Source organism: Psammomys obesus, unplaced genomic scaffold, assembly GCF_907164565.1.
Source record: "Psammomys obesus unplaced genomic scaffold, mPsaObe1.curated_primary_1811, whole genome shotgun sequence".
Classification (NCBI taxonomy): Eukaryota; Metazoa; Chordata; class Mammalia; order Rodentia; family Muridae; genus Psammomys; species Psammomys obesus.
Genome location: NW_026596085.1, coordinates 5,135,868 through 5,154,052, shown reverse-complemented (window position 1 = coordinate 5,154,052; position 18,185 = coordinate 5,135,868). Strand labels below are relative to the sequence as shown.

General features: G+C 43.8%; 1 protein-coding gene across 2 annotated transcripts in view; it reads left to right on the top strand.

Annotated features, from left to right (window-relative positions):
* Nucleotides 1-18,185, top strand: part of Ano6 (anoctamin 6) — a 159,277-nt gene that overhangs the window by 17,911 nt on the left and 123,181 nt on the right. Inside the window, exon 2 of one of the 2 annotated variants that reach the window (XM_055627115.1) lies at nt 17,823-17,885. The exons of the other annotated variant lie outside the window; for it this stretch is intronic. Within the exon in view, the coding sequence (XP_055483090.1) occupies nt 17,823-17,885 (63 nt within the window). The remainder of the gene's footprint in view (nt 1-17,822; nt 17,886-18,185) is intronic. 2 annotated transcript variants of the gene reach the window in all.

The window sequence follows — 18,185 nt, the reverse complement described above, 5'->3', positions numbered from 1 at the left end:
ATAGATAGATAGATAGATAGATAGATAGATAGATAGATAGATAGATAAGGGGAATGTAAAGTTGGGTGGGTAAGAAAGGGGGATGTGTCTGCAGAGAATGTCAAGTGATTATGATCAAAATACATGGCACAGAATTCTTAGAGACCTGATAAGAAATTAGGAAAGAAAGGAGAGAGAGAGTTCTGGTGGCTTCTGTCCTTAGGAGCCCAGCAAGCAGCTCTTGTGGGATCATGGATGGCTCCTGAGCCCACCTTTTTGTGAGTGGGTGCCATCATTATTCCTACACCCCAGTACTAGAATTACTTCAGCCACATGAGGGGAGCTGGAAATGAGAATATTTCTTTTGAAGCTCTGCAGTATCTTGTAGTGAAGTCATCTGCTATCTCAGTGTGCTGACATGTAATTTTTAATATACTGTTTGGTTTTTCAATATAAAAATCAGAAACATCACGTTTTTCCATTGATTTGTCATATTAAAAATAAAGTTTAGATTGATTTTTTTTCCTCCTTCCTCCTTGAGTTATTGTTGGTGGCTCTTTTATAGCAAATAGCCTCCTGTTATTAATCTGCTTTTTTATTGTCTTCCTGGCAAATGTTTTTTTCAGATTTCTGTCTAGTGTAAAGCCGTGGGAAAGACTCATTAGGAGGTTTTTCTGATGCAAAAATCTCTGAGTTGAAATAATGACCCTGCTGCATACAGTGTTTCCAACGTTAGTAAGCTGTTGAGCCTTCGGAACCTGTTCTTTTTCTCACTGTGAAGGTGAAATGAGATAATGCATGTCCATGGTCTGATACAGAAGCTGGGCCTGGTAACTGTTTATATTGGCCTGATAATGTAAATCTCATGATTCCAAATGAACTTATTGTGATATTAAAAAATAGCTTAATTATAGATGTTCATTGCTAATTAATCTGCCTATAGAATGAATCTGTTAATTATAATTTCTGCACAGATTCTCTTGGGTAGGAATCCACAAGTTAGACTGACATTTTAGCAGAAAAAGAAAGCCCAAGCTTATTAAGTTGACAGCGATAGCATATGGTGCATTCATACTGCTGATAAGCGTCACTTGTGTTACTGAATGAGGGTCTGGACACACCAAGAGGGAAATCAGCTTAAAGCACTGAATTCCTAAGTCTGCCCTCGTGTAAGCACACAAGTACCTCTTTAATTGATTTTTATTCCTCGGGTGACTTCATTCAGTTAATACTGGGGCTCACTGTTCTTAATGGTATAGCAGGAATGAATTAAAATGAACATATTCATCTACCTTCTGCAATAAATGATTCCGATCAGGACCATTCACCAGCAACCTTCTTTGAAACTCTCGAATGAGTGCAACCCCAGGGGAAGTTTATTTTGTGGTTTTTGGGTTTCTTGCACTTTCCCAGAGTAATCCTTTTGGAGTTCCTTGGGATTTTTTTAACCTGGGTCAATAGAGTGCTCAAAATACTTCTATATTTGAGAATTCAAGTCAAAACAAACATTGGCATGGTGAGGGGAGAGAGCAGTGGGGCTGAAGTCCTTCAGCCTTCGGAAGAAGCTGGCAGTGGTCTATGGTGATGTGGAGGTAGGTATATAGGTACTCATGTTGGATTTGGGCAGTTGGTGCTTGGAAGTTAATTAAGCACTTAGTGATCCCACAGATAAAGACTCATTTCCTTAAGAATGTTTAAAAGTAAACAAGGTGGTGGTTGGCCTGGTTGTCAATCGGATGACGTCACCTGGTTCAAGTCCCATCTTTATAAGGGGGTCCTTTAGCCCAAGCCCAAAGCTTGTGTGTCGATACCTGAGTTAAAAAAGACCGGAGACTCCACTGTAAGTGGAGACTGCAGCTTTTCTGCCTTGAGCTCTCATCTTCTTGGCTTGCAATGGGCTCCCCTGTCTCTGTTTAGAAGAACACTCATCTGCTGGTGAGCCTTACCTTTATGATCTCATCCCACATTAATCACCTCCCAGGGCCCCCAGGGAATACCATCAACCAGGATTTCACAGCATGGAGTTGGGGGGAGACAGTTAGGGAGACAGTTAGTGTGTAGCATCTAGCTATAGATGTAAACATTAGCAAATAAGACCAGGCTAACTACTTGATTAGCTAATAGCCTGGCATCCAAGTCATTTCATCTCATTTTGTTTGTTTGAGACCCGGTCTCATGAGGACCAGTCTGGTCTCAACCTTCCTATGTATTGTAGGCGGTCCTTAAATTCCCGATCCTCCTCCTATACCTTTTTGAGTGCTAGGGTTACAGTTCTATGCCATCATGCCCAGCTTAAATTTTAGTTTTTAGTGTGTATTATCTCATTTTTATTAATTATATTTAGTTAGCTTGAAAATTCTGCTCAGCTCTCGCTGAGTGGAAAACTAACTGGTTAGTGCAATGGATTGACATGGATGGATGAATAGTGTTATGTGATCACTTCCTTTCCCTGACATTCGTTTTTAATGGAGCTGGCTTCATTTTGTGTCCCGATGGCTCAGTTAGGGCACATATCTTCTTAGGACAGTCAAGTTGGGAGAACATCAGTTTGCTGGATGAGGGAAGTGAAGAGTCACCTTGTACCTCTGTCATAGTCTTGCCTCTTCCGTCAAGAAACTCGTGCAGGTGGTAGGACTGCATTTCCTTTTGTGTTTAGAGGGACGACGTGAGCTAAGAATGAGAATGCGTGAAAACAAGAACGTTTTAGAAAATCAAAACTAAAGCAGGAATTTGGAGTTGATTGACCTGAAGGATTATGGAAGACGATCCTAACACAGGGCTGTGCCACAGTGCTATGACAGTTTGACTATTGTGTCAAACTGTCACCGCAGGTCAGCTGTGCCCCTGGAGCCTTCTGAGAGTGAGTGTTGCTGGAGTCAGCCTTGACGTAGCGTGTCCTGCCTTTCAGGTCCTCACTGCCACTAAAAATCATCACCATATGTGCCAGTGGCGCCATGTAGGCCTTTTGGGGAAGATGAAATGACAGAGTAGACATTAACCTGCTTCGAAGGATTTAATCCTCTACATCAGTCCTCCCGGCTGCCGTGTGTCTTAGACCCGAAGGGCCTTGAAAATAATGTAATGTGGTTTGCTGGGTTGGTCATTAGTTTCCATACAAAAGAAGCAGAACCCCAATATGCATAACAAAACAAAACAAAACAAAAAATGTCTAAGAGATTGCTGTCCCACAGGGCATTTCCCCATCCTGTCATGCTCATGAAATATTCAAATAGTTTTAGGTTGTACTCTGTTTGGTTTTGAATAATTCTGTTGAGATATTTCTTTCTTTGGATTACAAGCCTGTCTTTTTTGTTTTGGTCTATTAATCATTATGTAAGTAATAAAGGTTTGCAAAGTAAGAAAACACCTCTGCGGGCATTAGAACTCTTCCCATTCCTGAATGTGCTGCTGAACAGTTGAAAATCAGTGTTTACAAGAATTGACCTTTGGCAGGGCAGGGGGTTTTAACATCTTTCAGCCCCTTCTTTTCAAACATTTATATCTTTATCGTGTGTGTGTGTGTGTGTGTGTGTGTGTGTGTGTGTGTGTGTGTGTTTAGCCATAGTCACAGGTTTGTGAGCTGCCTGATGTATATTCTGGGAACTAAACTCAGGTCCTCTCGAAGACCAGTAAGCATTCTTAACTGCTGAGCTAACTTTCCAACCCTCTCTCTCTCTCTTTTTAAGGCAGGGTCTCATGTAGTTCAGGCTGGTTTTGAACTTACTATGTAACTGAGGAAGGCCTTGAACTCCTGACTTTTCTGTCTCCTCCTTCCAAGTTGTACTAAGGTATGGGTAGAGAGAGAAGCATTTAGAGTTTGATACTATACCCATTTAGCAAAGTAATAGTAGTAGGTTACACTCTTGGGGCCTCCACGTTCCTCAGCCTTGGGTTCTTGACCATACCCACAGTACCAGGCATAGGTTTCCTCCTGTCTGTGGGGCCTTAAGTCCAAAAAGTCACAACTTTGGTGCCGCTACTACTCTAAAGAATGTGTCGTGCTGGGTTGGCCATTACCATTCTTGGACTTTATGAGTAGATGTTAATGAGGCAAGAGGGTCAGGAGTTAAAGGTCTTTGTTAGCTACCCAGTGAGTTTGAGGCCAGCCTGAGGTATGTGAGATGCTGTCTCAAACGAAACAAAACAAAATAGATTGAAAAGTAGAGTTTGGGAAAACTATCTGTGCTCCCCCCCTCCCCCAGAGTTGGGTGTGTGGTGCACCCCTTTAATCCTAGCACTTGTGAGGCAGAGGGAGGAGAAGCTCTAGGGTTTCGGGCCAACGTGTTCTACAAAGAAAATTCTAGAACATACAGTGCTATATTGAGAGACCCTATCACAAACAAACAAACAAAAACCTAAAACCTAAGGGCCTCCCTCGGGGTGAAGGCCACAGCGTATTTACCATTTTCATCATTTTCAGCATGTGGGCAAACACTGAAAGATGATTTAGGTCAATGCAGCAGCTAGAGAGGTGACAGAGGTTTATATCCTCAGAACCTAACAGCTTCTCCCTTCATGAGTTTGAATTAAATGAAGTGCTTTGAACTCATCTTCCCTGGAGTCCTGTATTTATAGTGACTAACAGGAGAAAGTGTAAAGGGTTTAAGGAATTGTTTATGCAAAGATTCAGTAGCAGCCAGAAAATCCTTAATACAAAAATCTATGTTTGTGAAAATTAAAAATATTTTTCAAAATTTAAGTGAGCTTTTTTTCTTTTTATGATGAATCACCATTGCCTTTTAGGCAGGGCCCACACTGAAATTTAGCTGGACTTAAGTATTCTCCTTTGAAACTTTGTACCACAAAGGAGTTCCAGTGCCCAGGGCCCAAAACACTTTGAATTTGGGGTGGGAGGGAGTGGTAATTTACTCTTCTGATGAGCCAAGGAAACTCTCACATTTTCCTGAGGTTCGGAGCCAACAGTATGAATGTGGAAGGCCAGCATCTATGAGGTGTTTTGGGTTACCACATGACCACAATAAACTGACAGATAAGCCAAAGGATGAAAGGTTTCTCCTGGCTCACGGTTTCAGAGAGATTTCAGTTCTTGCAGTAGGGAGGGCATGGCAACTGGCAGGGGTGTCTCTGTCCTTGACCCCAAGAGCTGATGCTGCCAGCTGATCACATGACACAGGCCAGGAAGCAGAGACCATGGTGGGAACCAGGTGGGAATAACCATGAGGGGCTTGCTCCTGGTAGCCTGGTTCCATCTTCCCTAAAGTTCCATAACAGGATAGCACCAGAGGCTTCAGAACATGAGCCTGTGGGGAAACATGGTGGGTTTAAATCATAGCAAGCATCTCTTTTAGTTTTTGTATTTTATTTCGTTATATTCTATTTTTCATCAAGGATTTTGTTATCAGCAAACTTAAAAATAGGTATATGGATAAATAGTGACTCTGAGGAACAAATTAGTCAGGTTATGGTTTTTACCTCTTTACTAAGTTGTCTTTTGGAATTTGTGGAGACTGTCACATGACAGAGAATGTCATGTTTTCTCACTCATTTTCCATGTCGATATCTCTGCTTTTCAACTTCCTTAAAGGAGCAAAATTACGTTGAGGTTTTGGTTGTTTGTTTTTGTTTTTTGCTTAATGTGGATGTAGAATGTGACATAACATTGTTTTAATAGAGGCGTATAGTGTCTGCTTATTTTCAAGCTGCACACCCATCTTTGTTCTGTAGAGCATGTCTGCTTTGTCGACAGTGAGGTCTACGTTAAGACCCCTGGGTGCGGGCAGGGCAGAGTTTGCAATTCCGACTGTTCAGTGCCACCTTTGTTAGGCTGTCCAAGTATCAAGTTTGTCACCGGAATAAGTAAGAATGTTCAGAAAAAGGAAAATTTGATAGTGCCTAATGTCTGTCAACATTTGGTTTTTAAGTAAAATGAAAACTTTTTAACAGTCACTATAGCAAGGGCAACCAATAATCAGAATGGATCCTGGCCTCTTACGTGGAAATATTCTGCTTGCAGATTTCTGAGGTTTCTAGTAGGAAATCTGACTACTGTAGATATCCTCTCCTGCATATCAGGAGGTGACTTGTCCCCTCCTGAAGCTTTTGGGGCTGATTTCACCAACGGATTGAACCTAAGTATGAGACATAGAAATGGAGGCCACAGAATGAAAAGATGATTTTCTTGCTTGTTTTAAAAATTTCTTTCTGTTTCTTTAAGTCAGTTTCCCTATATAGCCAGTGCTGGTCTTCAACTCCCAATCCTCCTGCCTCAGCCCACTGCACGCTAGCATTGCAGGCATACATCATCAATCCTGGCATGAATTTACATTTTACTTATTAGCTTGTTACACATACGATACCGGGGAGTATTTTTCCGTAGCAGATAGACTGTACGTCTCCAGAAGGACAGCACGTCTCAGGAAACTGAATGCGGTTTTAACGTTTTTCCTCATGATGTAGCTCTTTACTAGGCTTTCTCACTTGTCAACAGGAGTCCAGACCTTGATTTTTCAACCTCCCTCCAAGCCCTTGCCACTAATTTCATTGTAGGCAGAGAAAATAAAATTTGGAAATGCTAAACATACAAAGTTATTCATTGTTTGAAATAATTTGAGAGCAGCATGCTGGTGCCATTAATAACAATGACGTAAAATTGGAGTTCAAGGAAGAGGCGCAGAAGATTAAAAATTCTAAGTATTAGCCTTAGATCTGCGCGATATCATTAATAACCTGGACTTAAACGAATCACCTCATTTAACAAGGACTTAAGGTCTCGGAGCAGGAGGATATGTAATTACGGTACTTTGCCCACGTTATATAAACATGTTAGGTTACCTTGAGTCGGTGATTATTCTTGCTGGGGGTTATCACCACCATCCTGGCTCTCACGGCTGTAAACTGCCGGGTTCAGATTACATTGTATATCTGAGAGTCCTTCCACCTCCCTGATTTCATAACTGTATGCTGATAACACCCCTAAAGAGGCTAGAGAGTTTTGGTTTATGCTTTAGATCTGTGAAAGTTCTAGACCGGGGAGGGTAAGGTTACCGGGAGATTCTAAAACCTGAATTGGTAGTACAGTTACATATACTTCCTGCTGGTGGGCCAAGAAGCGGGGTGTGTGTGTGTGTGTGGGGGGGAGTCATTGTTGGTCCTTATTGCCAGGGAGGCAGTAGAGTTACCCTTCTGTAAGTGCAGGGTCCCCATTCTTGTGTTCATCCACTGGCAGATCCAGATACTGGGGACGAGCTGTATTGCGGGACACAGGCAGGCGCTGGCCTCCACAGCACCTAGCTGTGTCCATAGTGATTGCATGGCATTGACCGTCAGCCGGCTCCAGCTGATTTACGGTGCGGAGGTTTGATTGGTCACGTGCAAGCACTATGGGAGGTCACCCCAGGGACCTGAGCATTTATGGCTTGGGGTCGTTAGGCGATGTATGACTGTTCATATCCGTGGCTTTGGTTCAATGAAGGCCACCTCTCCCGTGCTCTCACAGACCAGAGACTCTGGACCGGCAAACAAGAGAAGCTGGATGTTTTGAATGTATTTTTTTCCCTCCCGTGATCTCGGGGAAACTCGGGGAGGGTGTATTTTACTTGTGATCTTCTTTGCCTGTGTGGTTGCAGTGTACTGAGAACCAGAGAGAACACTAAGAAGAGAAGGGCGTCAGCCTGTGGCAGGAGACCCACATCCAGTCCTCTCTGCTAGTCACTAGCCTGGGACTAACAATGGCCTGGCGTAGTCCACTGAGCGGACCTTAGATTGCAATGATGGTATATCGAAACTGTGGAAGCCTGTGCCCAGCTTGTTAGCTGGACTGGAGCACTCAGACCTGCACTGTTTCTGTTTCACTGAACGCCCATCAGATGGAAAATAGTTCCGCTGGTAGCCATGGTGGGGGTTATGAGAACAGAGCAGTAAGCCAGTCCTTATAGTGTGAAATGAGTTGTGTGCTGGCTTCTCAGTGATTCCTCACAAGAGTTTTGGTGGGTGGGTACCACTGTGGTCTCTCTGTGGGCAAAGGAGCTGAGGCAGAGACCGGGTAACTTGCCAACGTCACACAGCTTACAAGGGGCTGATCTCGCCTTTGAAGGTGGGACCTCTGCTTTCGGAGTCCATGCTGGTTGACACTGTGCTGTATGTACCCTTTCCCCCAGACGGCTGAGTTGGACTGGGCAGCTTGCTGAAGGTTTTGTAGGTGGCAACAACTGCTTGTTAGAACTATTAAACTACACACACTTACATATACAAACACACACACAACACACTCACATATACATATACGCGATATGTGTATATATATATATATATATATATATATATATATATACACACACATATATATTGTATTATTGAACTATTGAACCAATATATGCATATGTACATGGATGTATGTGTATACATATATATTGGTTCAGTATTTATTTGTTGAAAATACATATTTTTTCATTTTTAAAACTACCTTTATTTAGTTAATTGCTTTTTTTTTTTTTTTTGGCCTGGATACAGGGTTACCTCTGTGCACACATGTGAAGGTCAGAGGATAGCCTTTGAGAGTGGGTTCTGTTTCTTCCCTGAGGTTCCTGGGAACAAACAACCATCAGACAAGAGTTTCTACTCACTGAGCAGCTGTCGCTTCCGTCCTAAAGCCCATGTTTATTCTCAGATTTTAAATTTGATTTTAGAAGATACTGTAAGTATATTGCTATTCTGTTTTTGTTTGTTTTTCTGAGATAGAGTCGCATGTAGCTCGGGCTGGCCTTGAACTCCTCCTGCCTCTCCTGCCCGTCCTGCCTCTACCCACCAGGTGCTAGGGTTACAGGTATTTGCTTACTTCCACATCCAAATAATTGTGCTTTTTGTCCAATGTTTATCATACTTTTGTAGAGATTTAGTATTTAACCTTTTTACTGGAAGACCTATGATTAAAAGAATTGTGAAAAATTCTCCCAATTACAAATGAAAACCTAAGACCTACCGATTAGCTATTAATGAGGTAGGAACCTGCATTATGCAGACAGTGTAATTTGAATGCCGGAAAGCAAAGTTTTCTGATTGAGGTTTTATTATGTGTTTTCCTTTGAATGGCAAGGCACGAAACAATCTTTTTTTTTTTTAATAACTGTTCAAGATTTGATTTAACATTTTACTTCTCCATAATTCTATAATTACGAATAAGGAAGATTTTACTTAAAATTCCTCCATATAATAAGTACATCTTAATATTTGTGAATACTACCAAATGAGGCCACCAGTATTTTAAAATGTTCAAATTGACAAAATGTCTCTTTATTAAAGCGACCCTGACTCAGAAACACAGTATCAAAATGAAATCGTAGAGGAATAAATCCACAACTGAGAATCCCCATCGGGGGAGATCATAGTGGGGTCACCAGGCTGGGCCCAGAACAGGTGATCTTGTGGTAGTGTTTGCTAAGAGGGGATATTGGGATTGAGATAGTCCCAGATGGCTCCATCTGCCCTGGGCGTGTCTCCTTGGGATCTCGATGCTATCACAGGTCTCTTTATGATCATGGTGCTATAAAATTGGTTACGCACCTGACACGTGTGTGTGTGTGTGTGTGTGTGTGTGTGTGTGTGTGTGTGCGCACATTGATTCTCTAGCCTCATTAAACACCACCAAGTCAGTCATTTCAGATTCTGGACCACATTTACCTGAGGCATCTTGGGTAATTTATTTTCATATCTGTCTTTTGCTGCACGGTATCTCAGATAGGGCTGGGTTTTCCATTTATTTGAGCGTTCCTTCTGTTAGTCACTATAGATAATCTTATTGTAACTGCCCGTATGCAAATCAAGAAAAGCAAATTTGATTTCTAGCATTCTAATGTGGTGAAACAAATTTGTGAATCTAGGAAGTTTGCTCTGTAAATGTGAGTAACAGAGAGAAAATAAATGTGGGCGCAAACGCTAGCTATTGTAATCGTCTTCTGACCTCAGCCACCCTTTAAATAGCCCAAGTAACGACTGCTTGATATTTATGATAAAGCACATTAAATTCCTTCATTAAATGAGCCATTCATTCCTCTTTTTTTGTTTCATGTAGCAGGGAAAACAGATTGTTCTATTATCATTCTTGATAGGAAATTTATAAAATTATTCACAAATGTATTTTAAACTGGAGATATATTTAGGTATTACAGGGTGTGCTGAGCAGAAAACATTTCACATTTGAATGGCAGGCGCATGACTATAAATTCTCTTCCTACTGAATATTAATCACCGGCTCCATATGGCCGGTGGATGAGGCTGTGAGAGGCAGCTCAGAGATGTAAATTCCTACCCCATCATGAACTTTATGTGATTAGTTCATTGTTTAAAATTAACTGACTGACCTCCAAATTATTGGGAAAAAAATCACTCTTTTTGGGAACTTCAAGGGCAGAAGAGTCTCAAGCAGGGTCCTGATTCCTTTTTACCTCTTGGTTGGCCCTTCACCTTTCTTTGCACAACCAATTTAATCTAGACTGAATTTGGGCCCTGTCTCTATGATGCCTGCTCCTCAAGGACAATGCTGTTCACATTCTGGGCCTTTTACAGATCCTGCTCCAGGGCACACCAGGCTCCCTTTCTGTTCTCCTTCTGTGGCTGCCATGATCTGGGGCTTCCGAAACACATTTAGTGACTGACTGGTCACAATCTCATCAACACACCCCCTCCCATCCCCACCCTGGTCCCTCAGCACCACCTGAAACATCACATCCCTTCTCCCACCCTGCTCCCTCAGCACCACCTGGACCATCACATCCCTTCCGGTTTTCTCCCGCCTCTGAATGGCACTCACTGCCTACCCACAGTGTTCCATTTCCTCTTCCTCCTCATACCCCTACTTCCTCTCCATGCTCTCAGTGGACCACGAGATCTTTCCTCCTGCCCAGTCCCAGTGACCGCCTATTTCTAGGCCTGCAGTGTGCGCACATCTTGGTTTGAATCTCATTTTGCTCACCTAGTCTTCCCAAATGCACCCTTCACCCACTGCACCATTTCCAGACTTATCTGTCCACAGCAGCGTATAGATGTGTCATCCTCCAGGGCTTACAGGTCGTAGGTGAGGAAGATGATGGGCTGTGCTGAGCTTGTGCGAGGACCTGTGTGGGAGAATGACATAAGCTAGGATTATCAGCAGGCCCATCAAGGTCCCAAAGGGACTTCTGTGAGAAAACCAGGAAAATGAAGTAATCATTTTTTTTTCTGTAAATCAAGCAATCGAGAATTAAAAAAAAAAAAAAAAAGGAAAAATGGAGTTTAGAAATGAAAATCCTTACTGCTGAACTCGGCTCAGCCACATGTGGGGTTCTGTGGCGTCGGACAGTGCCCTCATCCGTAACTGCCTTTCAAAAGAGTGTGAATAATAGCGGTGATTAAACGATGCCGTATTCAGCACAGGATCTGGTCCATAGGAAACACAGGACATTTCAGCAGAATTGAAGCACGACAGAGTCACACGCCCTGGCGTCCATGCTTATAAAGCATATGGAGACGGAAGACCAGAGACCACCGTGCTCATCAGACTGCCGATTTAAACTGCCCATCTTCTGTAACGATGTATCTGTTGCTTTACTAAGTAAGAACAAGAAATAGGGGGAAAAATGTCTTCCAAGGGACAAAGCCATATTCCCCTATTTTTCATCCCATGTTCCTCTTGCCTTATCCCTGCTCCAACTCTCTGCACCAGGCTCCTGAACCCTTCCGCCTGACTGTGTGGTCACGGTGACTCTTGAAGGACTGCGATCCTTGTGCACGTGGGTTTCCGTGCCTGCCCTGGCTGCCCTTGCTGCCCATTGCTTTGTCTAGGTTTTTGCCAGCTCCCCTTTAAGATTTCTCTTGATGCCTCTGTCCCATCAGCTGGTGCATTAGGACAGCTGTACTAAGAGTGTCTGATTCGTGTTTGTTTACCGCAGTAGAGTGCTTTCCTCCCGAGTGGGAATTTTACCAGAGGCTGGAAGTAAAACATGATGTAGTCGCTGATCATGTCCCCTGCGTTTCTGACTGTCGTAACAGCAGGAGAAGGGCCATGTGACTTCCTGAGGGTGATGTGTGCTGTGGGAATTTGGTGCAGGGGCCTACAGGGGGAGAGGAGGAAAAGGAGGCTCTTGGAGGAGGGGCTTGGGATGGCAATGTAAGTATTCCATGACTTCTGTTGGAGATGATATTTAAAGTACTGACTAGCTGTTTCCTGAACAGACAACACAGCCAGGTAAGTGTTCCCAGCAGGAGTTTTGCAGGTCCTTGAAGAATGGGCGGGCATTCAGAATGGTGAGGGGTGAGCTGAGGTGGGTTCTTCTTGGTGCTTGGCATGCAGCAATCTGCTCAGGCTGCAGAGCATTCCCTCCTCCTGGTGTCTATGGTGGGCTTAGGAGTTCAGGAAGTCCCACAGATTCTATACAGTGCTTTCTATGTGTGTAGAAATGGGCCAAGTACAGAAGTGGTTTGAAGATGCATTTGCTCCAACTGAGGTTGGCCGGGGATGCTCTTGACGCCCACAGGGCAAGCCCTCACCTGCTCGAGCTCCTCAGGGACTAGCCACAGTCATGTTCTCAATGCTGGCTCCAAATACCCTTTCCATATCCTCTGAGCAGACTGGTTTCTGCCTCTTCACGTGGTCCAACTAAGCCATTTCCCTGTTCTTCTCTGACACCTCTCTAGGGCAAGACCTCTCCAGGGGTTGAAAGACTAGAGAGAGAGAGAGTGGAAGTGCCCCGCATTTTTTCCGAGGAAAGGCGATCAGGCAAGCAGGTACTGCAAACATGATTCGGTGGTGGCTGTTTTCTAGTATTAAAACTGAATTAACATGAACTGAATCCCACAGAGACAAAGCAGGGCCACTCCATACCCAGCAGCCCACAGAGAGATGTTAAAGTACCGGCCCTTAGGATTCCACCCAGGCCGGTCACTTATCAGAGGCCCTTCATGTCAGGTGTTTACAATTCCCAACAACAGCAAAATTACAGTTGTGAAGTAGCAATAAAAATCATTTTATGGTTGGAGTCACCACAGCATGAGGGACTGTATTAAAGGGTGGCAGCTTTAGGGAGGTTGAGGACCACTGTCCTAGAACATGATGGATGGCGACAAAGTTGTTTGTGTTTTCCCTTCCATCACTCACGAGTGTATTGCTGGTGTTCCTGTTTATTGAAAGGATGAATTTCAGCTTTCTATCCTAAAGATAATGCATCCAGCTTGTGTAGTTTACTGTGCACAAAGGAAATTCCCAAAGATTCTCTGGTATCCTTGGCTTACTTAGTAAGGCAGAGGGAAGGAGGTTGATCTTAGCAAAGATAGGAGCTGCCTTTTCACAGGAAGGGTTTGGTTCAGTGTTGCTCTGATGCAACTTCTGATGCTATCAGCTTGCTAAACTTCAACTCTGCATGTAGAGCAAAGGCCATGGAGCAGACGTGGAGGCCGTTGTCACCCTGGACATCTCCATTGTCCGGGGAGTACCATAGTCCCTCAGAGTCAAGTAACTGTCAGGCGTGTCAGAGTTTGTTGTTTTTGTCAAAAGCTCAGGAGCTAGCCTGGCAGCGTGTTCAGCCCTGCCAGGGTAACAGAACTTTCCGAGGATCCACTGTAGTTAAAGGAATGCAAGATTTCAAAACAGAATCGTCAAAAAAGGAAATGCCAGTGTCTTGATGGTTTCTCTAGCATATGAGGTCAATGACCCATAGTGATGAATGTTTTTCAAGTGTTTTTCTATTCTTGAGGAACAAAGAATAGGAAAATTTTAGTGAACTTCATTACAAGGTCTTCCTTAGGGTCAGTTAGAATGTATGTAGCACATTCCTTTGCTTCTATCATAGTGCCTATTAATGCTAATACTTCCAGCATTTCACTGTGGCTTTTTTTTTTTTTTTTTTTTTTTTTTTTTAATTAGACACTTCATTTAAACAGGAAAGGAGAGGAAGTTCATGGTATGGCTTGATCATCTGTTGAGAACAGGTCCGGAACTTTCTGTCCTGTTAAATACTCAAGAGGGAAGCATTACTATCCCCGTTTGTGAGATCACTGTAAGGGCATACCCACAGCAGCATTCCCACAAATGGCAGGCCCTTCTGTGTGGCGTCTGCCTGAGTGTGTGTGACTCTAAACATCTTGCTTCTGCTTCATCCACAACTGCACTGAGTCCGGTGTGCCGTCAGGCCACCTCTTCATCCTGTCACAGGTTCAGTTGCTTGTCTGTCCAGAACAAATCCTTTACTTGGGACAGCTCAGCTTGGCTGAGACAACTCAGTGGTGCAGCCCAGTCTGACAGGAGTGCGTTCTGCCATGGAGAAAAAGCAAAAGAGAAAGAAAGGAAAGTGTTTCAATACAATAAAGACAGAAGTCGTAACTGACATGACATGAGGTCGGACCACCACAAGAAAGGTGGGCGCAAAAAAAGTGATAGTCCGTCAGGGTGGCAGCAGACTGGACTGACTTTGACCTGGATTTAACCTGCGGATGATAAACCTTCATGTCTCCCACCTCAGTTGTACCACGACCCCTTTTATTTGCAAGTGTTGAATATGTGTGCAATTATAGAAAATTTGGAAACTACGGAAAACTGCAACAAACAACGACAAACAGGCTTACTCCCTAACATTAACCCCCAAACATAAGCACCGGAAATGCTTTGGCAAAGCTGTCTTGTAGTTTTATGTAGTTCAGAAGTACTTTCTCTTGTTTTTCGCTTACCTTTCACTTACCTCTATAAGTGTTCCTTCCACTTATTTTATTTCTTTCACTGTGATAATATGTACATAAAACTTATCATTTTAACCGTCTTCTAATTTCCATAGAACTGAGTATATTCAGTTAGGCAACCGTCACCATTATTCATTTCTGGAACTTTTGATTATCCATAGTCTATATCTGTGAAAAGCACTTCCCAAACCACACTTTCCTTTTAAGGCCATATTTACAGAGGAAAACAGTGTGGACATGTAGGTCGGGGGGGGGGGGGGAGCGCGTTTGCCTGACACGGAAAAGGCCCTCAGCTCAATCCACAGGTTCTCACATACTTGGGGTGTTAGACATGGAGCCATCATCCTCCCTTCTCTATAATGACACTAGCCACAGAACCCAGGGTGGTGAAGGTAAGAATTAGGGAAAGGGCCTGGCATTCATTTGGTCTGAGGCTGTGAGCCCCGTGTCAAGGGTTGAAAAGTTCTAGACAATTTCTGTAATTCAGATGAGTCTCATGGCCTCATGGCTGGGAAAACATGTTGAATTAATGGAGCTCGTCTTTTCTTCAGTCGTTTTAGTTTGCCAGGGCAACCATCAGAACATCACAGGGTGCGTCGTTAAACAACAGATGTTTATTTTCTCACAGGTCTGGAAGGCCTAGGTCAGGGCGTCAGTGTTCCTGGTCTCCCAAGCTCGGCATTCCTGCTTGCACGCAGCTGCTCTCTCTTGTGTCCCTGGACACACCTGGAATGTCCTTCTGCAGCCAGAATTCTTCTGATCAGGATACCAGTCTGATTGGATTAGGCGCCACCCTAATAGCTTCATGTTAATTTACATAATCATTTCCTTAAAGGCCTCATCTTCAGATAGTCACCTCCAAAGGAGCCCAGTGTTAGGTCTTGGACAGAGGGATTTTAAAGAGTCACAGTTTCCTAAACATCTGTTTAGAATGGCATTGTTTTGTTTTCATATGGGGAGATTAGTATAAAGAAAAATAGCACTCTGCCATGTTTGTATCTGTTATTAAAGGGGGAGGGGACAAGTAGATGAAAAGACAGTTCATACTGCTTGGAAGGATATTAAAAGAAAAGTAACATTCTCCTAACCATCTTCTGGCAAGTAACTTCTTTGACATTTGCACTTGTTGGTTTTTTTGTTTTGTTTTGTTTTGTTTTGTTTTTTGTTTTTTTTTTTTACATCAGTGCTGGGTGCAGTTCTCTCCATGTGTTAATGTGTCAGGGAGGCATCCATTCACTGACTGTCCTGAAATGCTATGTATTGTGTGTGTGTGTGTGTGTGTGTGTGTGTGTGTGTGTTTAGTTTGGTTCGCTATTATTAGGCATTCAGGCTGTTTCCAGGGCCACCCCTACTCCTAACTCCCAAAGTAGAGTTAAAGCCTGAGATGGAAAGAGATGCTTAATAAGGCAGTAGTAGGCCTCTGCTTTTGGTGAAAACAGGCTTTGTTTTTCATCTTCCTGTTTATTGTTGGTTAGAACTATGTGAAAAGTCTTTCAGGCTCTCCCAAGAGGCCCGTATTACGCAGGGATTTTCCTTGGCCACTGAGGTCATCTCAGCCCTCAGCCTGCCCAGGGATAGGGGTCTGTCTGAGTCATTAATTAGCAGGAGTGCCCACTTTCAGTGAAGGAGCCTTTCTTATAAGAATGGCTGTTGCGCGTGACTCCTTTCTGCCTGCACCCAGCCTCTGGCAAGGTGGCAAGGGGCCAGCCTTCTAATGGAATGGGAGCAGTCTTACTTCATCAAGATCTCAGGGGAAGCCAGGATGGCCAACCGCTCCTGAGGTTAGCAGGCCCTGTAAGCCAGACACTGTGGCTTGGATGCTAACGGTGGAGCAGGGTTTGGTTTGGGGTTTCCTACCTTAGCATCTTAGCCTTCTGTGTCACCTGCCATTATTTTATAAGCCGTACCTCAGTGCAGAGACACTCTTTTGTTTTCTGGAAATAAAGCTGTCTCTTAGAGGTGTTCTTTTCCAGGCCCCTGGAAAAAGAACATTCGTTTCTCACTTGGGACTTCTAAAACACACACCGGCAGTGTCTTCTGCACCGAGCTGTGAGAGGGGCTAGCAGAGAATAGCCCTCTTCTAAAGCCACCTTTAGCTCCCTGCGCAGCCCCAAGGAGGCCCTGAGGTGGCTTGTGTCTCCACCTGAGCTTTACTGCTGCTGAGGCTCTAATTTTGTGATGCTATGGACATGTGTGGATGGGCTTGGGTGCGGGGAACATGTAATTCTGCAGAGATTTAAAGGTTGTCTGTGATGTTTCTAATTACTGTTTGTTTGGTTCGGCCTAATAAGTAACCTCAGGAGTTGAGGAATGCGATGCTCATGTTACAGGCAACCATGCAAATCAAATTCTAACCAAGGAGTCCAGCGAACACTCTGCAGGGTCATTGTTAGAGAAGTGTGCCGTTGGGTTTCAAGTTTAGAACAAGAGCAGTCTGGAACTTCCCCACCTGTCAGGCACTAACATGAAGGACACACACACCTGAAATCAACTACTGTGTGCAAACCCATTTAGAAGTGGCCAGTGACCTCTGGCATTCGGTTTTCTTTTTAATTTAACTGGAAATGAGGGAGGGAGAGACTTACTGGCTTCTCTTTCCTTTCTTTTCCATCATTGCTTTTATAGGAAACCAAAGTACAGGCCCGGAACAGTGGGTGTCAACCTTGGATACAGCTTGGTACCGGCTTTGGGTTCTTCAGATGGCAGATATCTGATTCTCACCCCTGGGGTGCTGGCTTAATTGTCAAGGTTGGCGTCTACCCTGGGCTTTTAAGAGGTCCCCAAGGGGAGTGTTGTATACCAAGGCTAGGGCTCCAGGGATGTGAGAGGTTGGTTCATGAGATAAATCTCAGGCCAGGTCACACACAGCAGGCACCTGGAGGTTTTGGAGAACCATCGATGCCCACTCAGTAAACCTCATTTCTGAAGGAGGGAACAGGATTTCTGAACAGCTCCCGGACAGTTCTGATGTGCAGCAAGAGTCTGGCCAAGTGATTAACTCACCTAACCATGCCCTATCATAAGAAAAAGCAATACCCAGGAACGTGGAATGGTTGGTCAAGGTCAGACTCGTGCTACAGAGGTCGGGGACTCAGATATGATGCCTCTCTGGGCTTTCTGTTTGCCTGACGTCAGCCCTTATGTTTGTTTATTGTATTTATTGATACCTCCTCATCCTTCAGGTGATGTTCCTGACTCCAGGAGGCCTTTTCTGGCTCCTCATACTCTTCTACCATCCGGTCTGGGTAAGATCCCCTTGGTTGTGTGTGAAGAGCACTTTTATGTAGGTTTCCCCTCACTTGATCAGTTCTGAAGAAAAGCCCATAACGTTCTCGTCCGTTTCATAACTTGATGGTATGTGCTAGGCCCTAGGTACCATTTGTTGGATTGTAGTTCCCTAACTTTCCGTTAATCCATCAGTCCACATGGCTTGCTAAAAATAACTGGATTCTGTGTACTAGCTCTGACAGCTAAGTGCATTTCCTGTGGCCTAGTGCATTCTGGTCAGGATCTTGTGGGAAAAGAATGTTTGGCAAGGCACTGTT